At 40.7% G+C, this 26,683-nt stretch overlaps 1 protein-coding gene across 4 annotated transcripts; it reads left to right on the forward strand.

Annotated features, from left to right (window-relative positions):
• The first annotated feature begins 233 nt into the window (after nt 1–233).
• On the forward strand, nt 234–25,039 carry BEND6 (BEN domain containing 6). Of its 4 annotated transcripts, none has more exons than XM_054063801.1 (10): nt 234–378; nt 2,879–3,045; nt 13,067–13,295; nt 13,402–13,547; nt 14,258–14,356; nt 14,727–14,904; nt 16,369–16,586; nt 18,285–18,477; nt 20,277–20,415; nt 22,843–25,039. In XM_054063801.1, exons 3-10 carry the CDS (start codon nt 13,100–13,102, stop codon nt 23,111–23,113), a joined length of 1,440 nt encoding a protein of 479 aa, XP_053919776.1. In that variant the 5' UTR covers nt 234–378; nt 2,879–3,045; nt 13,067–13,099; the 3' UTR covers nt 23,114–25,039. The 4 variants fall into 4 exon arrangements, with proteins under 4 accessions (XP_053919776.1, XP_053919778.1, XP_053919779.1 ...); XM_054063803.1 differs by having other exon boundaries at nt 22,846–25,039; XM_054063804.1 differs by having other exon boundaries at nt 22,897–25,039.
• The last annotated feature ends 1,644 nt before the right edge of the window (nt 25,040–26,683 follow it).

The following is a 26,683-nucleotide window of genomic DNA, read 5'->3' on the forward strand; positions in this document are numbered from 1 at the left end:
GGGTCAAGCGGCGAGGTACGGGGCTTGGCAGGCCGGGGGGTCGTGTCCGGCACTGGGGGCCAGGCGGGGTGGGCGTGGTTAAACGCTAGTGGGCGAGGTCAGTAGTATGTGGCGTCTAGGCGGAGTGGGCGTGGTCAGCCACGAGTAGGCGTGGTCATGGGCGGGGACGTGGCCAGCAGGCGGCGGGCAGGGCGGAGCGGGGCGCGGGGGGAGGGCGAAGAAGGCCACGAGGAGGAGGAGAGAGGAGGTGGCGGCGCTGTCACCGCCACGAGGAGGGCGCGCGGCTCATCCCGGCGCCGCGGGGACTTGGCCGGTGCGGCCGCTGACATCACGCGCTGGAGCTGCTGCAAAGGGGAGGCGGAAAATGGATTCTACGAGGTACCGTGTGTGTGTGTGTGTTTGTTTGTTTGTTCCGGGATACGTCATTTAAATATAAAAAGAAAAATCTGTCATGTAGAGGGAATGGCCTCAAGTTGCTCCAGGGGAGCCTCAGATTGGCTGTTAGGAAAGATGTCTTCGCTGAAAGGGTTGTTTTGCCCTGGCAGAGGCTGCCCGGGGGGGTGGTGGAGTCCCCATCCCTACAGGTGTTTAAAAGACGGGTGGATGAGGTGCTCAGGGATGGGGTTCAGTAGCGGACAGGTGCGGTTGGGCTCGACAGTCTCAAAGCTCTTTTCCAACCAAGCGATTCTGTGAAAGCAAACCTTGATTTCTCTTTGAATGAAAACCCTGGTGTGCTGCTTGTGCTTCTTTCTTTGGCCAAGGTGTTTCCTATGCAGCAGCTTTGTGGCCGGTGCAGGGAAAGCCATTCCCAAACAATTCCAGGCGAAGACCCCAGGAACTGTGGGAATTGCAGCCTGTCTGCAGCCCCTGCCTCTCCTGTACGTGCTTTGCATCTCACGTAGCGTGACAGTCGCGGCGCGTGCCAGGTGCTGGCGCGGGTAAGGACAAGAGTTTGGCTCTGTCACTGCCTCTGTAGCTGTTACTTTGATCACAGAATCATAGAATGGTTTGGGTTGGAAGGGACCTTAAAGCCCATCCAGTTCCAACCCCCCTGCCATGGGCAGGGACAACTCCCACCGGATCAGGCTGCTCAAAGCCCCATCCAACCTGGCCTTGGACACTTCCAGTCAGGGGACATCCACAACTTCCCCGGGCAACCTGTGCCAGTGCCTCACCACCCTCATGGTGAAGAATTTCTTCCTCATGTCTAGTCTAACTCTTCCTCCTTCCAATTTAAAGCCATTCCCCCTCATCCTATCACTGCATGCCCTTGGAAAAAGTCCCTCCCCAGCTTTCTTGTAGGCCCCCTTCCAAAGACTATTTCAGAGTTCAGTTTTTATTTTCAGTTCTAAACTCCCTCATCCTACTAAACACACAAAAAAAAAATCAGATGCAGAAAACATATCCAGGGACTATTTTGCAATATTATGTTTGTCTGTGTTGCCGGAGGAAAAGTTAGGGTTAATTTGAGATGAAATTCATACTCATACATCTTTGATGCAGGCACATAAATCTAAGGAACATTTCTGAAATTTCATGGAAATAACATAAATCTCTGAGTAAATGTTGGAATAACACTGAAATGTGAGTTTTATGTGACAGCATAGAAAAGCATATGTGCAAATTTAAATTAAACTGTGAAATATGCAAGCTGGAAGGACAGAGAGGGAGGGAAACATACCTGTGGTAGCTTGAAAATAAACAGGAGAAATTACTTGGAATACAAAAATTCATTTATTAATGAACTAATAACATTGTAACTCTTTACTGTACCCTTAATGCTAGAGAAATCTATTTTCATTGAAAGATTCTCCTGATACCAGGTTAAAGGGCTAAGTAAAGAAAGGAAAGAAAAATGTTGGGGTTTAGGTCTATAATATTTTATTGCAGGAATTTTGTATCGTGTCCTACTATATAACAACACAGTGAGTCAAAACAGTCTGTCGTATTAAGTTGTAAAATGGAAAGTTGCTAGGCTGCAGCCTTTGATTTAGAGCTTTCCTTCACTGCCCAAGAGCTGACAGATGCTCTAAGGTCGTGTTGCACCACGTGATGCAATACTGAAACCTTTCCTAATACCGCAGTACACTGCAGTAAAATGGGTTTAATGCAGATTACCTAGAGATTATTCAAACAGTTCATGTTACCTTCATGGAACTTGAAGCAAATCAGCGTGATCCTCCCGGCAGTGCTGCCCTGCTGCAGTGCTTCACTGCAGTATATTGCAGGTGCAGGAAACTTTTTGACACCTTTCACACTGCCGTGATTTAATGCTTCAGAAAGGGAGGGTGGAGGAAATGTAGCACAGCAGTGACTGCACGGTAGATTGGACAGAACTGAGAGACAACAGTTATTTTCACGTTGTTCTTGGATAACGCTGCATAGAAAACACTTGACAGACTAATCTCTAACGTTAGCTTGTTAGTTTAAGGTTTATAGCTTTTTACTTTTAAGACTTGGAGTGTCTTGAGGGTGGTATTTTGCCAAAAGGATATAATAAATTTCATGACAACTGCTTAATTTTTTTTTTCAAATGCAAAAGAGAATGCAGTTTAGTCCAAGAAATGCTGACATGCGTAATTTTTCAGAGAGCTACTGCTCCAGGCTACTGAGCCAACTGTCTCACGTGTATGCCAAACTGCTGCTACGGCTTTCTTAATATTCATTACTGCTCTATGTTTGATAAATACTGTGAGGTGTGGTAGTGTGGTTAAAATATTATGTCCACGGTGAATGCAGGATAACTTGCTGAAGTTATTTCACATTAAATATATGTAAACTATTTGTGAGTAGATTCCCGCAGCTCCCCAAACAGTAGTAAAGAGAAATTAAAAGAAGTTTTATGCGTATAACATTCTCAGCGTAAGCTTCTTTACAGAATGTTTTTCAGGGAACTTTTCATAAATCTTAAGGATGATAAACAAAGAAAAGAAAAGGAATGAAGAGAGAAGGTCAAATCAAAACCGTTGGCTCTCAGCTGAGATTTGACCTCAGGAGGAGAGTCCTGGAGGTGAAGCTGTTTCGGAGAAGAGGAAGTAAAAGAAGGTAATGAAGTCTTGAGACTAATGGCAAGAGTGTGTGGAATGGCAAGGAAGGTCGGAAAAGAGATCTAAGTTGTTTGGAGACTGAAGCTAGCTTGGAAGGGTTTTATAAGCTAAGAAGGCAGCTCTCAACCCTGAAATAAATAAGCGGTACTGGTGCCACTTCAGAGCCTGCATGATGTGGCAGGCTCTTTTGCACAGATATGAGGAGGTGGGAGGTAGTGTCCTGCTGATGTCTTGATGGGGCTTACGAGGACATAGAGCAGCAGCAAATTCACGTGCATAGCTGAAGTTTTCGGCTGGAGGCTTGGAAGCTGCCTTTCACATAAGCAATGTACTTGGGCAGAGGGATGAAAAAGGAGAGTTCTGCTTCAGAGACTCCACAGAAAAGCGGCAGCTGGCAAATATTTGCAGTGGAAAGGGACAGACCAGAGGGGAGGATGTTTCTCTGATTGCAGTCACTCTTCAATGCAGCTTTTTATCTGTTTTTCCAAGTTGTGGGAGGGAGGGGAACAGCATGAAAATTATGTCAGACTTCTCCAGTTTCGTGGAAGAGCTGAGCAGGGAATGTGTTGTAGCAGCAGCAGCCCACCTGCAGGGAGACAAGGCAGTGTTGACCTAAAATATTCTTTCAGTCAGTCTCTCATGATAACCTGTTCTGACTCGGCAGTCTGGCCCAGCACGATTCTTTCTTTCCTTACTCTTGCCCTTTATGCAGAATTGCAGTGCAATATATGGACTGGTGCATCATCCGTCATAATTTATGTGAGGTTCATCAGCTCTTTCTAAAAGAAGCTAAAAAACCCAGCTGAGTACCATGGGTTAGGCTGAAAGGAGGAGAAAAGAAAAACTGCTAAAAGAAAATAGGGTTGTATTTTGAGTGGAGAAACCACATCTACAGAGATCTGCTGACCTCCCCCAATGTGGGCCGTGGGATTCAAGGGCACTCAACAACTCAGAGAAGGCACCTCTCTGTTCCGATAGATTTAGGCCTTATGGATCTCGTTTTGCAAGTGTAAGACTCCCTGTATCAGTGAGCCGAAAGAAAAAGGTCACATGCTAGATCCGGTGATGTGGACATAAGCGTAGGAGATGATGCATCGTATGGTTTCAGAGTAAGTGAAAGGGTAAGATCATTTCCTTTTGCTGGTATGCTTTGAGGACTCTGTTTCTACTACTTAAATTATAATTAAGGTGAAATATTGTGCTTAAATGACTACTTCATGGGTTAGAAGGGTTCTTGAATCATCTGATACTTCTTAACAAAATATTTGGATTTTTTTCTAATCAAAAAAGGAACCAAAGTAAATACAGTAAAAACAAAGAAGCAAGTAGAGTCAATAGAGAAAATGTCGTAGTATCTGAGTATTATCAACTTCATTCAGTGAAATAATTCTTTTTCCGTCAATGTTCTACTTCATGGTTTACATACTCTCCTTGAAGTGCTTTCTAGCAGTTTAAACATGATGTATGAGAAAATGTGAGAGTTCCTGGTAGATGATTAAACCTTGTAAAATACGTTCTTAGGTGAAAGAAAAACAGTTTCCACTTTGATACAGGTATCCCCTTTCCAAAAGAAAAAAAAACTGTTACATGGAATTATATGTTCTAAATTCATCAAGGTTATGACAATCTTTGTTCTGCAAAACTTGTTATATTTTCTGCCTCGTGCAGTGCTTTGAATGTTTGGAAGGCACACAAGCGTTAGTTAATTCTCACAATGTCCTTGAAATTAGGTAAATATGTATTATTATTTCAAAACCTTTGAGATGAGAATCTAAACCATACGGATTTTTCCATTTACCCAAGACCAAACTATGATGCCAGTACTGCAGGCTAGAACCCTCCATGACCGGAACATTTTACCATCTGCAGGTGACTTAGGTGAACACATAAAGCCAAATTCCAGCTGCTTTATATAGGTAATCATCCTTATCTTGCAGGTTCTTAAATTTGCACAACTTGCATGTTTTGCTTCCCTCTGTTTATTACTCTGAATGTAAATTGAACGGAGTGTATGAGCCATGCAGTTGTGCACTCACAGCTTACAGTGTTGCTGGAAAAATGCTGGCAGGAATTCTGTGGGCATAAATTGACTTTACAGAAAGAGAGGCTGATCTTGAGCCTAGATGAAAAAATACTGCAAAAGCTCCTATGGCTTTTTTTCATTACAGCAATGATATGCCCCTTTGTCCTTGGTTAAAATGTGCTCTGTATTCATTTTTGGCAGTGTTTAATGTAGCAGTTGTCAATCTGAATGTGGCCTCGCATCCCAGAGGGAATTGCACTTCATTAGTAATAAATGTATAATAATTGGAAGTTGCTTAAGGATTGTTTCAGACCGATATACAAGACTGGTTGTTCAGCTCATATTAATTTATAAAGTTAGGTTGAACTACATAAACTAAAAAGACATTTAATTCTACAGGAGGGAAAAATATAGCTCTAGTAAGGTTTGAGGTTGCTATCCTTGCAGGGAAGATGCTTTTTTTTTTCAATTCTCCTAAGCGCACGCAGCCGCTCTTCGTATTCCCTGGAGTTAGAGGACAATACGCGTCCCTTGTTCCAGCTCATGACCTTTAATAATACTGAAGATTACTTTTTTTAACTGGAGATCATCAAGTTCTTTCCTTCCTACCAAGATGCTGAAAACCCAAAGCAATCGAGGAAGAGTCTTGGACTGAAGGAGTAGGCGCTTTGAGTATTAACCGAGCATGACTTCTAATCTGTCATCCCTCACCTATGACAGCCAGTAAAGACACATGAGTAGAGGTGGTTAAGATGCTGCTAGATTATTAAATACTCACCAGAGCTCAAGCTTGGTATTTTGTAGCTCCTATTTCACTTCTGTGCTCTTAGAGTTGAAAGGAGGATATCGCTGATAGCAATGCTTCGGGACAGCACAGCTTGTCAGGAAATATAAGAGAGGTTATCCCACCTTATACAATGAGTAAGGAGCCTGCTTTTATAAACTCTCACACCAGGTTATCAGTGGGTTTGTTTGGATGAGGCCAATTTGAAAGTACATTGCATATGAGCACTATGTCTGCCTTCTAGGATAAGGGTATGCGAGTGCTTGGCTGTTACATAAAGCAATTGCACAGTTATTTTACCTCAGCCCAAATTTTCATGTGGTCAAATTTTCCCTAATGATTCTGCCTTCTCATAACCATCTTTAGGCAAAATAAGTGAATACATCAGTGGTCTTTTGATATCATAATTTGGGACCTGTTAAGTCGTGTTATGTTGAATTAGCCAGGCCAGATCAGAATGAATGTAGCCTAGCGTTGGATTCTACAGAGCCATGCTGACTTGTTTCTCCTCCCAGGCTACTTAGTGCTTTTAAGAGTTTGGATATATTAACCTGTATGAAAAAAGCTTTTATATGACTGTTCAAATTCCGTAGGTATCTCATCCATTTTAGTAAATAAACTGATCTTTATTGGTTTGTATATTAATACAGTTTGTTAGGCATGACATTTGTGAACAAGCAAATCTAAGTGGATATGAGATTTCCATCTGTCAGCTGTGAAATAGCTATTTAATTAAGATACTAATCCGTGATGTAGAATTAAGATAGCATCCTGTATTTTGTTACTTGGCATCTTGTTATCTTTATGGGAATCTTTAACTGAGTGTGGGATTAAGATACAGATAAATAAATGGTACATGGTTTATAGGTATGTGAGGTAACCAAACTCCCATTTAAACTCGGCTTGGTCACTGGGGCCTAGAGAACAATTCATTTCCCTATATTTATGTGTTTAATGTCATTGGAAATGCCAAGAGCTAGTAACCCTCATCAGCCTGGAAGAGGGTCTAGACCCTGTGTGAGATACGTGCCTGTCAGAAGAGGCAGTTGGAGGACAGGAGTAGTGATTTATGATATCTAAGATTGCACCAGGCAACTCAGTCAGCTGAACTGAGCCCTAGAGCGTATAAAATAAGCTGAACTGCTTTCCAGGAGCTTTAATTGTATTCAACAGGGGCTTGAATCTTTTGAGTATTGGAGGTGCTTAAGGCTGAGACATCTCCAGAGCGGTGGCAGCTGTGGTAAGAGACCTGTGGGAGATCTGCACTTCTGAGGTAGCAGCTGATGGCCAAGCAGAGTGCCGTAGGACACTGGCACTAGGCACTTATATTTAGGCAAATTCATCCTTAGATCTCAAGTGATTGCAATGATAACTTGGATAGCTTGTGCACCCGTGACAGCTAAATGTGAGCATCTTAATCTAGAACTGAATCCTGTCCTGAAAGCCCAATAATGATAAGAGGTTGCGGTCTTGAAATGTATTAAAATTAACACCATGTTTCACTCTTAGTGGAATAATTATGAATTAGAACAGAAGTTTTGTACTTCTAGACATATTAAATATATCTACTTAGTAAATTGGTTATTATTGCTTTGCTATCCCTCAGTATTACAAATAAAAGTAATGATTTCATGCAAAAGTCAGAGGATTTCCAATAAACTTCTTCAAGTTCATACTTTTAAGCCACAGGCCCAGGAAGGGTTTTGGCACTTTTAGGTATTAATGTTGTTTTATAGAACTTTTGGTTGAAGTGCCCTCTGGAGGACACTACTCTGAAACGTAGTAATGACTGGATGATTTCCATGGGCCAGCATGTGGCACAAGGTAAGGGCCAAATTCTGTGTGCAATCCTCTGGATTGCAAATGCTGATGAGGCTTTGAAGTCAACGGGACAATCTGCATAAATAAGGGCAGAAGATTTTGCTTTACCATGAGTAGGATCACTTCTTAGAGAAGTATCTTGAATGATTCCATAGCTGGCCGTGCCACGACAGTGACATACAGTCACTAAGAGAGCTACTGGATATCAGTAATATGAATTATGTAGTTTTATCCTCCCTGTAGAAGACAAGTGGGATCATTTCTGTGCATTTATAGTCTTGAAAGTTGCAGTAATGTTCTGATAGAACATGCTCCCCCAGATTTCCAGCTGAATTTGGAATACAACTATATAGATGATTCTGGAAAATCTGTGCTCTCTGTTTCTCAGCTGAGAGCAGCAGATTTGTGCTTTTAAGTCATATTTTCCCATAAAATGACTAGGCTTTCACACTGTAAATCTTTTGAGCAGTAACAACACTTCAGCATTCTTCCAACGGTGCCTAATTTCACCGAAATCATTAGTAAATCCTACACTGCTTTCAGCAGAATAAGATTAGAACCTACAACAGGGCATATATCGTATGTAAACAAGGTCATCTTTTCCATAATGCCGTTGCTACAGAGAACCCAGAATTCTGAGATGTCAGTGCAGCCCAAGAGTTTTATACCCACGTTATATTTTATGTCCTGACAAGTTCAATGTAAAATGCCACAGTCTAAGTTACACAAAAAAAAATCTGTGGCTACTGTTGTTTATGCTGAGTTCGAAATAAATGGTTTTGAGTGAGGCAGACAAATTTCTAGCCCAGTAAAAGTTGTTCTTTTGGTTTTTTGTTTGTTTTTCCAAGGAAAACTGGGATTATCGAGGGCTGAACTTAGAGGATAAGCAATGTAAAATGTTAGTACTTTATTATAGATGGGTTGTACAGTTGCGGTACAGTTTCTTGTTTTGCTGAAATCAGTGCAAAGCCCTGTTTTAAGCCATGGCAGATTCAGACCGGCTGAGTGGGCCTACAACCTCATGTTGTAAATTTGTAAGACTTTACACCGCATTTACTGAGAGGGAAGAGGAATAATGATCTTGGCATGCCATATGCCACCTCTCCAGCTGAATGGAACAGACTATGTCAGTCAAAGGGTGAGATATGTCTTTAAATGATTTTGTGTTTATTTTCTTGAGTTGGTCTGGCTTTTTGGGTTGCTTAGTAACAATACTCTGTGTGCAAATCTGTAGCATCTGTGCAGAATGTGAGGTGTTAACATGTCTGTGAAAATTAAAAGAGTCCAATTAATGTTTCTTTTGCAGAGCTTTAAGATTAAATGGCTCCTTCCTCTTTTTTTTTCACGTTCAACAAATGACCTGGTTTTAGAAAAAGTGTAAGATGAATTTCTATATTAGAACAGTGATAAATCATAAATTTGCACTTCTGTACTTCTCGAAGAAGTAGCTAGTGTTTTCAAATGGAGAATACAGCAGAATTAAGTAACTTGCAAAGCTTTCAAAGGTCATGTAATTCTGTCTCTGTGGTTAGTAGCTGCACACAGGGAAATGTCTGTGAACAATTATGTATCTTCCAGTGAAACCACTGAACAAAGCACTCAGTGTCAGAAATCTTACTTGGTGACGTGCAGAATGGTGTTAGAAGGATTTTAAAACAGAGAACCAGATACACTTCAATAGACAGCAGACTTCATCCTTTTGGCTCCCTCCAGCAGAAGGTCTACTAGAATCTATCTTACTATTCAAAATCTATGCAAGAATAGAAACAGCTAATATATGATGGGTAGGACCAAGCCAGCGTCTATAAGGAGGCATACCTACCCCTGTGTGTAGTCACTGAGCAGTTTTTGGAGAGAAACAGGCGCTCTCAGACAGTAAGTCATCTGCTCTCTTTTAGGTACATCTCAGAGTGAAATGATTCACTTCTCTGTGGTGACTGAGCCAAACATGGCTAGACAACCTTTCAATTTTAAGGCAGTAAAAGCTTGGTAAGATTAATCCCACTCCCCAAGATATATTTTTTTCCTGATGATACAGTATATTTTGCCCTTGATCTGTTTTGGCAAATAAAGCATTTCAGAAGGAGGCATCTGCAACAGTCCTGACTCAGACAAGGTTCACATTGACTCCAGTGGGAGAAAAGGGTAAGAAAACACTGTAGGATTTCTGTTCCAACAAGCGAAGTATTTTACTGTTCCTTTTCCTCATTAGAGACATTTTGTTCTACCTTTCCATTCGCTTTAATCACTGGCTAGAGATGATGCCAGCAGACAGTTAGGCATTATCCCCAGGATCCATGGATTGTCACAATAAATTCTATGGAAATACATTAATCAAACATAGTTTGATCAATGTCTGCTGAAGCAGCTGAAGCCATAGGCTCACAACAGGAAAATGCTAACAGTTAATGAACTATTGTGCTCTATTCCTTTTATTTAACAATGTAATAATTACATCATATTATCTGTAATGCTAGCAGTTGAGCTGATGCCCAGCAGAGGAAAGAAAACCTGGCCAGTTGCTCTTGCTCCCCTGCAACTGTGTCCCTGCCTTAGTCTCTTCAAAAGCGGCAGGAGCAACAGGACTGAGCACAAGCCTCGGAAAGCTGCTGTGAGGCTTTTGGACTCCTGCTGGGAGATGAAGGAGTGGATCAGCCCCATCCCTCCATGACTATTGCAAAATCCATTCCTTATTTCTCTCGGCATCCCATGTAGCTTATATTTTAACTTGGCAACTGTTAATACTCTTGGTGAAATGAGTTTAGCTGTTTACTACTACACCCTCCCACTACAGGCAAGAATCTCCAGAGCTCAGAAGAGCTTTGTAGATATTGTAGACAAATTGCTGAGCTTCAAGTCCTGTCGTGACCATAGTAATAATTGTCCTTCGCTCTGAGTGACCGGATGGGTTTTCATGGATCCAGATGCTTGTCTAGTGTGAAGACTGAGAGGGATTTTGCTGCCCTTGTGCTTCACACAGGCTATCAGTGGCACCAGGCTGCTGTTGTGGGCTCTGAATATCCAGAAGCCCACGTGTCCATTGACTTCATTAAGCTGTATAATATGTATGCAAGTCTGATACCTTCCAAAAGCTGTTGGACTTAGTACTGATGTGCTCGGTCAGCACGGCGTGTATGTGAATAGCCCCGGTGCTGGGACGGGGGATTCTCACTTCCCCCCCGTGCTGTGAACAGCCCGTGTATTCAGGGCACCCCTGGAAATCCCAGGCTGGATGTTAACCGTGTACAAGCGCCAAACCATGAGCACATCCCATGGCTCAGAGAATATTTGTCTCAATATGAAATGAGAGACAACATACAAGCTGTTAGAGGACTACAGGGGAACATTAAGAAAACTATAGAAGCCAGTCAATCAGCTGCTAATCTTAGCGCACTGGCAGTTCTATCTTTGCTGCAATTCTCTTGACCTTCTGTGGGCTTTTAGGAGGGCGATGAAGTAGCTCTAAACTGCCAAGGGCCAAGGAGGGGACAGCTCAAAGTACTTCGTTTAAGAATCGGAGAAATGGGCGATGGGGATTCCTGTGCAGGGTTGATCAGAGGCAGAAGTTAGCATCTTCAGGCCAGATGAGAAATGTTAAGTCGACTGGGGTATATACTTATCTTGAAAAAGAAGGAAGAATACTGATAGCCAATGTGATTGCATACACTGGCTGTTTTAAACCTGGTATATTGTTATTTGAACAAATATGCCTTTTCATACCTCACCTTTGGGTGAGATAAAACTATTCTTCCTTTGGGTTCTGCTTTGTCTATATGTTTGTTCATTTGAATGATCCCTGCCTGTGGTATGAGGATCCACTCAGCATGGATTGGTGGCAGAATTAGGCCTCCTCAGGCTGCCTCCTCTCCAGAATTTACATGGGATGGATGCTTCTCTATCTTTCTAACTCTCCTTAAAGAAAATTAATGTGAATTCTTGCAAACACAGTCTCCTTTCTTCAGCAGGGCAGTGTGTAACAATTCTATTGCTATGACAGAACACTCTGCATAAAGCATGATTTAATACTCTTTTTAAATGGTGACTTCTTGCATTGTATCAGTAACCACGTTGACAAGAGCACAGCTGTCATTCACAAATTAACAAGTTCCCCCTGTGTGAAAAGCCTGCTCTGCTGAGGCATAGCATGAACGTGGTGAATAGTGGTGAGCTGGGCTTCTGCAAACGAACTGACATTGTTCCTTAGAGCACTGTAGCCAGATTTTCTGGCTTTGACATAATAGCCATGCATAATTCTCCTTTCCTAGCTCTGAGTTACCTTTTTGACAGCCTCTGCGTGAAGCACTAGGTTTGCCTCTGACTGATTGAGGCCAAGTAAATACCAAATCACGCTGTCGTATCAGGGAACTCATAAGTTTACAGTTCTGTAGAAGTATTTTGCCTCTGTGAACTTGACAGGCTAAACTATACGTTTGTTGGAAAGAAGATCAAGGTTTGATAAAATTAGATTTTGTATTTATTGTTTTTATCTGATTTAATAATTTAAACGTGGAAAATATCTTCTTTTAGTATGATGGAAACACTTAAATGAGCCCGTTAAATGTCTAGTAGAGTTTCATAACGTATGTTACATTCCATACTTTTGTGCAAGGCATATCAGCTTCACTTGAAAAATAAAGAACAGAGTATGACTTGATCATTCCTCCCAGCGTAGACCGTTGCTTTAAACATAGAACAGTGTTTTAAAGCAGAGAAATGGTCTTCTGCTTTAAAAATATTGTCTTATGTAAGCAAAGGATTTAGCTGTATATTTGGGTCTGGGTTCTTGAACTCTTCATGAAGCAACCCTGCTCTCTTCCAGTCCTCCGCCTGTCATTTCTTTTGTTCATCAAGTTTTCCACTGCCAGAATGTGTCACACCTCATCCAGTCAGTTGTCCTGCATTGTTCTGGGTTGGTTTTTTTGTGGCTGCAACTGTACATCTTCCTGCCTGTGACATGATTAATACAGCCCTGGAAGTCATATATCCCTTCTAACAGCATGTAGAGCTAGTGCTTGCCCTTACTTTAGGGAAAGTTTTTGTCACACCTGTCTTTTAGTCAGAGGCTCAGAGCTCCTTGATGTGCTGAAAACCTTTGTTGGGTAAAACGTGGTCATAATAAATAGTAATATGGGAGCAGTAGCATGGCTGTAATATGGAAGCAAGGTCTCTGTAAGTAAAAGCTGTTAGTGCATGGGTTTGAAGGCAATTGGTGTATTGAGCAGACCGTTTCCCATCATTCAAGGGAGATAGAACATGCTGCTTGTCATGTTTCTTTAACCAAGATATTTCCATACCAGGGAATTACCACAATCCAGGGGCTTTTTCAGGTTTTCTTGTAACATCCCTGTGGCATGACAGAGTAACGGCTATTTTTCCTATGATGTTCTATAGGCTGTGTCTGTGTGACAGGAAAGCCACTTAACAATGAAAAAATTCACACTGTTCGATTTTGTAAATGATAATTCGCTGCAAATTGGAGAGACTTCATGGATACAGGACCTTCCCAGTGATGACAATGAGCTAGAAAGGCTTCTGAAACCAAATGAGCACGTTCTAGTAAACTGGCCTGTGGGAGAAAGAAAGACGGAAAAGCACCTGGTGAAAGTTGTGTACATGAGTGGTGAGTGCAGTTGCAGAGCCTTTGTCTGATATGAAATTTTAATCTAGTTGTAAGGTATTCCTACCTCATTTTCTGTGCTTTGGCCATTTTGTTTCCATCACTTCAGATGACCCCCAAGAGCTGGTGGAAATTATGCAAAAGATATTACAAGCGGATGAAATTACAAAAATACAAGTCCTTGGAAAAGGCAAGAGGAAGAGGATAGAAATGATATTCTCAGAGAGTGAAGACAGTGACCTGGATAAGCAACAGGTGAGTTTCTATCTTTATGTGCCTGATAGTAATACCGGTAGGCCCATGATGGAATGAAATAGAATCATAGAATAGTTTGGGTTGGAAGGGACCTTAAAGCCCATCCAGTTCCAACCCCCTACCACGGGCAGGGACATCCCACTGGATCAGGCTGCCCAAGGCCCCATCCAACCTGGCCTTGAACACCTCCAGGGATGGAGCAGCCACGACTTTCCTGGGCAACCTTTTCCAGTGCCATAAGAAATAGACCATAACTATTGATTCTCCACAATATAATACCCAAAACATGTATAGTAAAGATAGGAACACCAGCAGTCTTCAGTACCACAGCACAATAACCTGTCAGAATAATTAGTTAGGCCAACAGATTTTATCCTTTGCTAGTTAAAGAGAGAAGTGTTATTCGAGATTTGGATGCTCTGTAGCTCCATTACATTTTCTCCCATAAGACAGAAATCTGAAAGACAGAAATCTGGTCACTGCATGAGGAAAGGAGGGGACCGGGTTTTCTGAGCTTTGCATTGTGCTGAGATTTGCTGTGACAAAAAATAGAGAAGGAAAACAAATCTTTAAAAAAATTTACAAACACGTTTTAAAAAATGCTAACCAAGAATACCAAATGCACTGTGAATAAAAGTTTGTGTATACTATGAGGTACTGTAATGAAAGGCTATAGGAATGTAAAGGCACTACTATGCTCTTGTTTGCAGGGGAAAATGATGAAGCATATAAAAAGAAAGAAGTCATTGCAGGCATCTGCTCCTGCCAACATCCTGAGTCAACTTGGAACGTCTTTAATTAGCAAACAGGTAAGCATCAGTGATTCTAATGTATCAAGTAAAAACAAGCTGAAATGTATTTGCTGGGGAGGCATAAAACTAATGTTTTAGTGAATTTAACTGTTCTAAAATACACTACCTTAGAAAACTGGTGAATGGACAACAGGGAGAGCAGTACCTAATGGCTACGTATTACCCTGACACTTTGTTCTGGCTTTTAATAGGAATGGTAATTCCTATTCATATGTTCAGGAGTAGTTATTATTAAAATGCACCAAGTCTATTTTGACATTCTGCATACAAAGAGAATATTCTGATTTAGCCAGATATTTTAATGTTAGATTTAATGATTTAATTTTATGTTGTAGTCGCTCTGAATACCACATCTTACTTTTTTCAGAGAGAACCATACTCAGGAAGCAACTTTCTGTACACTGAAAGTAGTAGTGATGACGAAGAGCCTTTATTTCAACTATCCAAGGTAGAACTGTGTGCCAAAATAAAAAGTCTCAAGAGGAAGCTGACAGATACCATGAGAGAAAACTGCCGCCTAAGGCAGTCCCTGGTGATGCTTCAAGGTAAAGTCAGGGGAAATATTTTGATGAAGAGGAAAGCCCGAAGGTCAAGAAAAGCTTGATTTATAAGAGGCCATTTGGATGGGAATTATGGGTGCTCAAACACCTGACACGATCAAGCATTATCGTTATCATCGAAGCATCGAAGTCTTTGATACATGGCAGCGTGTAATTCCAGCACCACTTAGAAAAAATTTCCTTACACAGAGGCCATGCAATCCTGGAGTTAGAAATGGAAAAATCTGTCTAAATCCTGTCAGTTGTTCCCAAGAGAACCTTTCTATATGCAGTGTATAACCATCAGCTAAGCTCAAATACTCCACTGACCAGTCCAACCAACCTTATTTATTAGTATTCTTTCTTGACCTACTGAAATTGTATTTATTATAGCATGATTTCATTTCTAATTGCTTTGGTAATTTCTCATTATTGATAATCTGAGTTAGTTGCAGGTGCAACCCGTTTAGTCCTTTCCCAGAGGTGAACCATTTTGTTCTTTCATAAATGACTCCTTCATCATTTAACGATCATCTCTGAAGCCACTCTTACTTGCCCTGGTCCCTTACTCTGAGGCAGCCAAGACTGAATCCAAATTTCAAAACATTAGTGAAGGAATAAGGTTTAAAGGGGATTTGCTCCTTCCTTTGCCAGCTACCTCCTACCATCACTAGACAGCCTAGTATCTTTTTTTACTGTCATATGATTTTTCAAGTGCTTATCAGTTTCCATTGCCCATCTCATTCCATTCCATGTTATTCATCTTGGCTTGAATCGTTCATCTTCACCTTTTTTGATATTATTTTTAAACATTTTGTTAGTCTCTGACAACTTTTCTTACACGTTTAGGTCCATTTGCCTTATATCTTAAGCACTTGTATTAGTCTTCTACAGTATTTTCTCTCATTTAGTGATACTGTGTCCTGCTGATCCATCATCCCTTGCATCCTTTTCACTCTGCTGAACTGATTCTTCTTAATGGACTCTATAAGAGTTTATATTTGAAAATTAATATTACTTAGAGAAGGGGACCTTTAAAAGATATTCTCTATAGATTAAAAAAAAGAGGAGGAAAAAAGTCTGTGTAAGTTCTTTGAAGAAAGAAATATCAAGTATAACATTACTTAGGCCATATTCATTACGTATGGACTTGGAGAGATTTTGAGATAGCAAAAAGAGAAACAGCCAGCTTAGTGCCATGATAGGCATAAACTAATGGTTCCTCTTTGCCTTGTAGAGAATTGATCTATCCTACTCTAAAAACAGAGGCCATATCTTCATGGGTGAGGACAGCAGAATGGCAGGGAAAGCTTTGAGAGAATAAGAAAATAGAATGTTAAAGCATCTTTGCTGACTACCTTGATTCTTTTGCAGTATGACGGGAATCCAATGGCAAAACCAAAAATCCTTATGTAAATAGAGTCTGAAAGCTTCAATTACTTTCACCCATCACTTTCCGTTTGATTTCAGTGTTGCCACAGGCAGTCACCCAGTTTGAGGAACTGGTAGGGATGGCTGAAGCACTGCTCAAAGGGGGGGTGACATCATCGACGTCCAGTCTGCATTCACATGCTGTATGGAAAGCATCTAACAACTCATTAGCAGATTCATATGCAGCTATGCATAGTAACTCCAACTCACCAATAACTCTGAATGTGGAAGATGAGGAGCAACAGAACGAAAAACAGGTCAGTAAAAAGGCAATTTCGGGCATAAAAAATAAAGCTTGATACAGTACACACTTTACTGTTAGAGTATAACAAATATAAAAAATAAGCATCAGTAAAAATCATTTTATCGTCATTCAATTGATGACATAACTAATGAGATTCTTTTGTGCAGAAGGCTTTTTCATGAGAAACACTAAACTTAATTGATTGTGCTGGTACACACCCAAACTCGCTTCAATTTCAGTGGCTTTGCATACCTGCAACTAAGGGCAGAATGACCATGCATGAAGAAAATTGTGAGAGCCTGGGATAACTTCCAACCTAATGTTTTGGATGCTAAAATGGAATCGTACCATTACAGAAATAATCTAAGACAAATACCAGCAGCCTGTAAATAATAATAAGTAAATAGAGGATGATACATTTCTGCTCTTGCTCCAGAGACTGGCCAGCAGTTAAGTAGAAATACATATATACATAGACACTGAATAAAGATGTTCTGTTATTCTCTGTAATTATACCAGAACATAGCTGAGAAATCTCAGGCACACAGTCTGTATATGAAAAATGTGAAGCCTCAACCAAAAGAATAATTCCAGCTTCTGCATTTACAGTTTACATAAACAGTCTTGTACACTGAGTCAGACCAGTTGGTGGAAATCTTTTTCACATATAGTCACGCAGTCCCCAAAACCAAAGGAATTTATTATGAATTATCACAGTATAATGTTTTGACTGAATATTGCAATACACAAAATTTGACCTAACATCTCCAAAGAAGAGAAGGCTCCAGGGAGAGACCTTAGAGCAGTGTTCCAGTACCTGAAGGGGACTACAGGAAAGCTGGAGAGGGACTTAAGGGCATGCAGTGATAGAATGAGGGGTAATGGCTTTAAATTGGAAGGGGGAAGAGTTAGATTAGACATGAAGAAGAAATTCTTCACAGTGAGGGTAGTGAGACACTGGCACAGATTGCCCATGGAAGCTGTGGATGCCCCATCCCTGGAGATGTTCAAGGCCAGGCTGGATGGGGCCTTGGGCAACCTGTTCTGGTGGGAGGTGTCTCTGCCCATGGCAGGGGGATTGGAGCTGGATGGGCTTTAAGGTCCCTTCCAACCCAAACCATTCTATGATTCTATGAAACGAAAAGAATTGATTTTCTAAGCAATGTAGTTAGTTAAGAGAGGTAGCTTAAAATTGTCTGTTTAGGAGAAATCAAGTATTTAGACTGCACAAGTGCTGTGTGTACAAGTCACTCTCCGGATGTCACAGTTGTTAAGGCACGTCTGCTCGAAGGCAGGAATATTAGCTTGGGCGTAGTGCCATTCTCCCCAGGCTGTACATATTCCAGGCCAGAACTGGACCCCGGCCAGCCTGCATGGAGTGCAAGCAGAAGGATTTAGCTATGTCTGAACATGTCCTGTCTCCACTAATGAGTAATGAGAATCACTTGGTGACGCGTTTGCTGGGATGAACAGGGATCCTGAGTCTGGCCCACACATGCTTCTGAAAAAAAATCAACCTATGTGTATAGTTGTAAATGTTAAATGTTATGCAAATTGAGCGTCAATCTCAAGCACACAGTCTGCGGAGATTACTTTTGAAACTGTAGTTTTGAAAAAAAGAAAATTGTAAAAAATATATTTCAGAAGTAATGCTGTCTAATATTTCAAGAGAACTGCAATAGTTACATCTGTGACCTATTTTCTTTTCCAGTTCAAGATCGAAAAGTGGCAGATTGCGCTTTGTAACAAGAGCAAACCTCAGAAGTTTATAAATGACTTGATGCAAGCACTTTATACACATGAATACATGGCTACACACAGCCTGACAGGTGCAAAGTCCTCCTCCTCAAAGGATAAAGCCGCGAAACCAGCTATGAATCAGAATGAAGTTCAGGAAATCATAGGTGATGACTTGTTAACATTACTGGATGTGACAGAGGACTTTGTCTGAGGGAGGGGCTGTAATGCTTAACAGCTGGTGTACTCAGGTGATGTGCAACGTGTTTCGTATTCCCTTCTTGGCTACACACATAACCCATCTGTTTCAAATACTGTCAGTGAAGTGGCAAGTAGCAGTATTTCTGTTGTGTGAATTTTGTAGTTTTTACTTAAGTGGCTACTCAACACAGCGATATAATTTTTTTTAGCCTCTAAAAGGTTAATTTGCAACAGTCAAGCTTGGAGCATGCCGATTAACAGATAAGGGAAGGCAAAGCGAGGACACGCTTGGATCAAGTTTAAAACAATATCTGCTATATTCAGAAGTTAGTGGATGTTATGAATTCTGACATTTTAAATAGTGCTGGAGGCAAAATGAGACAGTAAGTAAAGAAGACAGGAGTAGCAATCAGAGAAGCAAACAAAATTTGTCTTATGCTGAGGTTTAAGGAAAAAACCTTTGGTGCATAGGAAAGAGAACCTTTAAAGCTTCCACCTGAAAACAGTATTTTGTGAGCACGTAAAGCCTGATTTTTATTTGATTCACACCTGTAGCTTAATATTTGAACAACATAGCCTAAATTGCTGTACCAGAATCCATCATTCGTTGCCATTCCGTTGGACTTCCACAGTTCTCTTGGTTCCCTTCCCAGTGTTGCTCCAGTTCCTGTACCTTGGTCCAGTTTTGCTGAAATTGGCTAGGAGTTTCAGAAGGTATCAGTTGCAGAAAACCTTTTTCCTTAAGAACCTAGCTAGAGAAAAAGGCCCAAAATCAAGAAAGAGGAAAGGAAAGAGTGTGTAAGGTGGTGAAAATATATTCAGAGGTGGTAAGACGAGATGATTTCAGAATGATGTATGCAAAAAAATAATATGATCTCATGGGTGAGAAGAACAGTTGAACTCAATGATCTTAATGGTCTTTTCCAACCTAAATGATTCTCTGATTCTAAGAGCTCCCAGTGACTTTTTTAAAGGTGTATTCTGGGGAAGGGCCTAGGCAAAACAGAAAAGGGAAGCAGAGAAGATAATCAGGACATCAAATACAGCATGCTGTGGAGAATTGACTGACAAAAGGGGAGCCTATAGGGAGGTCAAATAAGTTTGTTAAGGGAAATGAGAACATTCCTGAATTCACATAGAAAAGCATCAATGTTATGCAAAAGGAGAAAAAAAATAAGACAGAAGCCTGGGAGTTCTAGGACTGTAGAAGCTGACTTAGTAGATCAGATTATTTAAAGAAGGTGGAAAATGAAATGAAAGACAGGAAAAATGAAGGGAAGGGAAGATGGTGGAGGAGAGCATGAGATGCATTCCTGATGTTTTCTCCTGTTAGGCTTTTTGCATTCAAAAAAAGTTAGCCAGGCAGAACAGAAGGGACATGTTTGCAGGAGATATCACCTGCAAATGAAAATTAATGAACAAAAACTGTAAGATTCAGCTGCATGAGGACTGACGAGGATAGGAAAAGGACTCTCTCATCAAGATCAGAAAAGTGACACAAATTGCTCACTGCAGGAAGCTGTTGTGGCCCTGGAGTTCCCTCTGCGTTTGCCAAGAGCCGGCACAGCAATATGGAAGGCACAGAGAAAAGCAAAAGCTGGCACATGCAACATCTAGGAGGCAATGTATAAAGACAGCAAAGTAACTAGAGCTGAAGCTAAAGTAGCTGGAAATTTCAAAGATGCAATAAATGCATTTTAGATCAGACATCTGTGGTTTCCCTGATTTGGAAGCCTCCTATATATATAATCTCTTTATTTTGCAGGAATCACAAAACAGTTGTTTCCAAACACAGATGATGCTTTAATTAGGCGAATGATGGGACAAAAACTGAACAATTGCACCAAGAAGCCAATTTTAAGCAAAGATCTTAACTCAGGTGCTTTTCAGAAGCAGAGCTTTTGGTAAGTCTTAAATTGTAGCCTGCAATGTGTATTTCCATATATTACCCTGTGGTAACAAAATCTAAAAGAAATCTTAAAACTACCATGAAGATGCCTGTTCATAGATGCATTGCCACGCAGCTAAATATTTTTGTAAGCTTGTACAAATGTATATTATAATACAGAAGCAGTCCAGCATAACATTACAGTACAAAAATCAATCCTTCTAGACAAAGCAGCAGAAGGCTATTAAAGTACAGGAAGAGAATACAGAAGTAAAACACTTGGAGTTACTCTGATTGATATGTCTGTTTTAGATTTGGCATTATTTACTTTTCTTATTCTTCTCTGTAGGCTCTCCAGGGACCAGTCAATTTGATTTTCATGTCACCTGTTGTGCCTCAGTTAACCCCCAGGGAAAATCACACCTCATTTGTACCTACTGATACAAGTACTGTTGGAGAATTAAATTATCAATCTTTTACTCTCAGCAGAGTCTAAATTATTGGGGCAGAGAAATTATTAAATACCATCTTGCTTATTATGGGCATTCTTACCTTGTGAACGAGACTAGTGTAAAATTGCTGAACTCATTTCAGTTGTCAGTAAAGTCAGATATTTGTGTAGCACTGTTTCTGCATATACCAAACATACATATCACAGAACAGCTGAGGTTGGGAGCTCTGGAGATCACCTAGACCAGGTTGCTCAGAGCCATGTACAGTTCAGTCGAGTATCTCCAAGAATGGAGACTCCACACCTCCCTGGGCAACCCATGCCAGTGTTCAGTCACAGTGAAAAAGTGGTATTTCCTGACATTCAGGTGGCACCTCCTGTGCTTCAGTTTCTGCCCAGTGCCTCTGGTGCTGCCACTCAGCACCACTGAGAAAAGGCTCCATCTTCTTTATACTCTCCCATCAGATATTAATACACATAGATAGGCTCCTTGTGAGTCTTCTTGAAGCTCTCTCAGCCCCTCCTCAGGAACAGGAGAAGAGATTAACAAGGAACAGGAGAAGAAATTAAAATCAGTGAGATAGGGAGAATAGATTTGTCCTTACTTAGATTTTCCCTACTGAATATTTAACTTCTTACTAGTTTATTTATCTCGTGCATGTTTTAAAATCTGTATTTGTAACTGTAAGACACTTCATAACCTTAAAAAAAACCTAAAACACCCAAAGATATTTTACTACGTTACAACAAAATTGTGTGAAAAGTAGCAGTGCTTTGCTGCTAAAATTCCTCTCCAAGCTACTTGAAAGTACTCCTGAACCACCAGTAGACTATGAATTCCTACTTGAGAAATACTCAGATAATATCTGTTGGAAGAATCCACGTACACAGGTTTTCACATCTGGAAACAATGAACAAATGCACCACCCTGGCTAAAATGCAGTTTACTGTTTATGCTCTTCTCTTAGAGATGAGAAAGTTTCATAAAACAAGAGTCCTCTGTATCTGTAATACACAGTGTGCATTGATTCACTGTAGGATTTTCCCTTGTCCTTGACACAGGTGGTAAAAATAACAGCACAGAAACACAGACTGTAGTCTTTGAAAGTATTAAATCTTAAGTATTTTATATTTTAAATCTTTATCTTCACCAGAAGAATCCATAAATTTTGCTCATTCCTGAGTCTTGTCATGCTGTACAGAGACAGCCTTGAGGGGAGGATCTCGAGCTGACACTATAACAATTCTGAGTTGTTTTTTAATACTGCCTATAGGCTTTCCAATTTAAACTTGATATCTGACAAATGTCTTTTACTGATAAGTGCTTATGTAAAATCCAGCCTAATATCTATTGAAACCAATGCAAATATTGCCTGTATCATCTCTCTTGAAAGGATGCTTATTAGATTGCATGTATAATTCATTCATTTTAGAATTTTCAGAATTTCCTCACTGTAAAAGCATTTATGCACCGTGTGAATAATCATTCTCGAGACAATGGTAGTGATTTCTTTAACTCAGATAACACAGGTTTTCTGAGTTACAGAAAACCAGGACAATTTAAAAGTGCTCACAACCTCACAGCTCCTTCCCAGTTCATCTCCCAGCAATGATGTACAGAGAGGGCTCAAGAGAAAATCCTGTTGTGTAGGGTTATTACCTTAGTAACAACTCACACAACTTACTACTTTTAAAACTGGTGATACTGCAGTTTTGATCTCCCTTGCTGCCCCCCTTCCTTGCCCACCTCCTCTGCCTTTCCCTAGAATATGGTTAGGTTTCAAGAGAAGAAAGTCGGAGTCAGATCTAATGAGACAGAAGAGTCACCATTTCAGTTTCATATGGCTGAGGTGAAACAAGGAAAAGGGGAATGTGTCAATGAAGAAAACCAGTTAACTAGCTAATAAACAAACTCCACTGCTCGGAAACTGAAAACAGTACTAATTGCATGTTTAATGTTAGTATCTTAAGTTTGGTTATAAATTCTCTTAGCAGTGGTTCAGCAGCTGCTCCTCAGGGCATCATCTCTTCTGCTGTTCCTCCCAGCACACAAGACCAGCAGGATGATGATTCACCAGCCGCTAATGCACAAATTCAGCAAAGCGACAGCCGTCTGCTTCCTCCACCTCCCACCGCACAAGGTCAGCAGGAGTGTTTCAAACTCAAATCTTCTGAAGTGGAGCCTCATCCCGACAGAAGTTCACCAGCGCCCTCTCCCAGCCAGGGTTCTGGACAAGATCTCAGGAATTCAGACAAAGAATAACACGAGGTATCTCATACCAGTTCAGATTCTCAATGGAGATTAAGGATTAGTATAAAATAAGAAAAATAAACAGAAATAATATCTAAATGGGTCTAGCAACAGTGGACAGAGATGCTGCAAGCAGAAAAGAAGCCTGAGAACCATTTTCTCAGACAAATTAAAATCCCACAGCACAGAAAAAAAATTGAAGGCATATTAACATCTTTGGCTTTAAGATATTATTAAATATATGCATGTTATACCGTAATTAAAAATATAAACTTGTTCTGAAGAATGTAAGAGTTCCCTTAGTTAGAAAACACATTTGTTAAAGTAGTACCAAAATAATGTATAAGAGGAACCTTCATCTCCTTGCTTTCACCTTGACAGCTGATGGAAAACCACTTTACCGATCAGAGAAAGCTATTGCATATTAATACAAAAAGATGTAGAGGTATAAAAGAAAACAGAAAAATTTCCTAGTGACGCAAAGACTATGCCCAGCACAGGGTTAGAAAAAACAGGGCCACGTGAGCAGAGAAGAATATAACAAGTATTTAAGGATGCTGTTAACTTTAGAATAAAAGATTCTTGGAGTAATGAAACCATAGCTCTCAATATGTCTGCAAAAAAAGAAGCAGCTCATTTTTAACCTCTGAAGTTTGGAAAGGCAACGAAAGAAACCATGTTCCTTTTTAGCTCAGGGAAGACTCCTCCAGAAGAGCCTGTTTGGTTGGCTTCTCTCACAGGCCTTCTGCTGCTGGTACCTTGCTGGTCTGCTAGCGCTCACTCTTCTTCCTTGGACATCAGGTCTATAGTATAAGGGCACCTGATCCCTCCAGCTGGGAAATGGAGGACAGTCTCTTGGAAGCAACTAGTAAAGGGCAGAGTTGCCAGCCTCTACCCTCTGTGTGTCAGTTTTGGTATACGACCTCGTGCCTAACGGCTGGGCAGGTAGAGCATTCCTCATGGGACTACTACCAGGAAAATCCCAGTAACTGGGCAGTTCCTCTTGAGATCCAACACCTCTTGTCCAAGGAGCAGCTGGCAGTCACACACCCTGAGGGGGATGAGGAGGGAAGATACTTTTTTTCTTTGCTGACTGGTTCCATATTTAGAGAGTACTGGTAGCCCAGGAAGGAGAGAACACTTGGATTATAGCATTTGGGCTCGAGTGTACTTCTCCTGAAACAAAGAGTTCTTTACCAAGAGGGTGGTCAAACAATGGCTTCCTAGAGAGGTGATCAATGCCCCAAGCCTGTCCATGTTTAAAAGGCATTTGGACAATGTCCTTAATAATATACTTTAACTTAGTCAGCCCTCATCTGGTCAGGCAGTTGGACTCAATAATCATTGTAGGTCCCTTCCAACTGAAATAGTCTATACTATTCTATTCTATTCTATAATTTAATATATATGGCAAACAAGCAACTAAGGAATCAAGATGAAAAAAAAACGGAAGCATAAAGTTGAAGAAATCTAGCTTGACTTGAGGAGGATTTCTGCAGCTCAGGAGGTATGAGGTATGAGTTCTGGAAATAAATCAGAAATGGGATGAATGCTGGGAAAAAAATCTGAAGATAAGTTTAGCAGCCAAATGCTTCTCAAAGGTAGTGCTGCAAACCTAACTGTATTAGAACAATGCACTAATAAAATGCACTGTGGAGAAGACTTCTGTGTGGGCTGGGGTATGAGTTAAGTGATCTGCTAGCTTTTTTCATCTCTCATGTCTATCAGTTCCTTGTAAATAGGATCAGGATGAAAGCAGGTGTGAAATACGACCGAAGTTCTATCTCATGTTATTAACTACCATCCATCAAATGTAACAGAATGACGTTGCTATTATGTACATTTTGTATATGTACCTATATGTACAGCATATAAGAATGTATATAATTAATCATATTTTTGAAGTAACTTTGTATCAAATAAAATGAAATATTACTATGTCTTAGTTCTATTTTATTGTTCTTAGTGGGTTTGGGGCCTTTTTTTATATCAATCTTTAACATATAAGGTATGGTCCTTCTCACTCACTTTTTTCCTTTTTATTTTTTTTTAAATTACTGTTCTGAAGCCAGCCTCTATAAAGCTTGTCATTTTTAGCAGAGGAAGGGGTTGGATTGCCTTAGGTAGACTCTCCAACCTTAAAGTTGTCACAGCTGGTACCGCACAGCTGCAGCTGTTCTGTGGTTAGGATCATAGAATCCTTTGGGTTGGGAGGAACCTTAAAGATCATCTAGATCCAACCCCCCTGCCATGGGCAGGGACATCCCACTAGATCAGGCTACCCAAGGCCCCATCCAACCTGGCCTTGAACACCTCCAGGGGTGGGGCATCCACAGCTTCCCTGGGCAATTGCTGTTCTAATTACTTGTTATTATTGCACTTCATATCATCTGTTGTCAAGAATCAAAGGTAATTAAGTGCAAATGCAAGCTAAAAACAGAATGGCTGCTTTCAAGGTCTCATTGGCAAATTTAAGTTATAAATGCGAAACATGAAACTTTAGCCAGAAACAATGACTTCAGTTTTGCAAATGGTAGTCATGCTTCCATTATTTTAATAATGAAGTAAAACCACTCAAATTAGAGACATTTATACAGCCCAACAGCAATGATTAAGTAGTACAAATTTGTTAACTAGTATGTTGTAATTAGCAGTCAAACAGTAGAAAACAAAAGCCCAAGAATCACATCTCACCAAAGGGAATAATCATGAGTTTACACATCAAATCCAGGAAATACATTGCACTGGAGTGAGACACTGGCAGAGGTTGCCCAGGGAGGTTGTGGCTGCCCAATCCCTGGAGGTGTTCGAGGACAGGTTGGATGGGGCCTTGGGCAGCCTGATCCAGTGGGAGGTGTCCCTGCCCATGGCAGGGGGGTTTGGAACTATGTGATCTCTAAGGCCCCTCCCAACCCAGACTATTCTATGATTCTATGAAAATATTTTAGCTGTTGTGTGATTTTTGTTTTGCCTTTCAGCATTTCATTGTGTCTATCAGCTATCATAAAGCTATTTTTTTTTTTCATTCATATATGGTGGGAGGCTTAAAACATTATTAACTCTGTCTACAAGAAAAATAAGAACACTAAATTAATGCTGACATTAAATACCACATGGTATATTATTTCTGATGGTTGTTTATTCACAAAGCTCCCATAACATCACACTTTAACATGCAACCCTGAACTCTTTCTCCCCTGTGCATACAAAATTTGGTAAGCACGCCCCAGTGAAGTGCTTTGTTTGTGTGCAAGCAGCTCTGTTCTACAGGCACACAGCTCAAAGGTGATGTTACACTCCTCAGCTTGCTCAAAGCCAGTGCATTGAGTAAAGATGATTCATATCAACTTTTACTTTGAGTGGCTCAAAGTAACTATGTGATAAAGCAGAACAGCAGCAGATAAATAGCAAGAATCGTAGGCAAGGGTGCCTGGAGGGTGTTTCGTCAGTCCTGCCAGTGAGAGGAAATGAGAAGGACACCAACAGGACAAGTCAATATTTGGTTGCAGACCTGCTGCTGACAACACGGTTTTGAATTGTATAACCACGGGACCCTGCTTGCAGATCACCGTCTGCTTGAGA

This window comes from Cuculus canorus, chromosome 3, assembly GCF_017976375.1.
Source record: "Cuculus canorus isolate bCucCan1 chromosome 3, bCucCan1.pri, whole genome shotgun sequence".
In the NCBI taxonomy this organism is placed as follows: domain Eukaryota; kingdom Metazoa; phylum Chordata; class Aves; order Cuculiformes; family Cuculidae; genus Cuculus; species Cuculus canorus.

Excerpts from the sequence above, each read along its gene's own strand:
- BEND6 (XM_054063801.1), top strand. The coding sequence starts at position 13,100 with ATGAAAAAATTCACACTGTTCGATTTTGTAAATGATAATTCGCTGCAA. Across the intron at positions 14,357-14,726 it reads CGTCTTTAATTAGCAAACAG|AGAGAACCATACTCAGGAAG; the intron begins GTAAGCATCAGT and ends TACTTTTTTCAG. Across the intron at positions 14,905-16,368 it reads GTCCCTGGTGATGCTTCAAG|TGTTGCCACAGGCAGTCACC; the intron begins GTAAAGTCAGGG and ends GTTTGATTTCAG.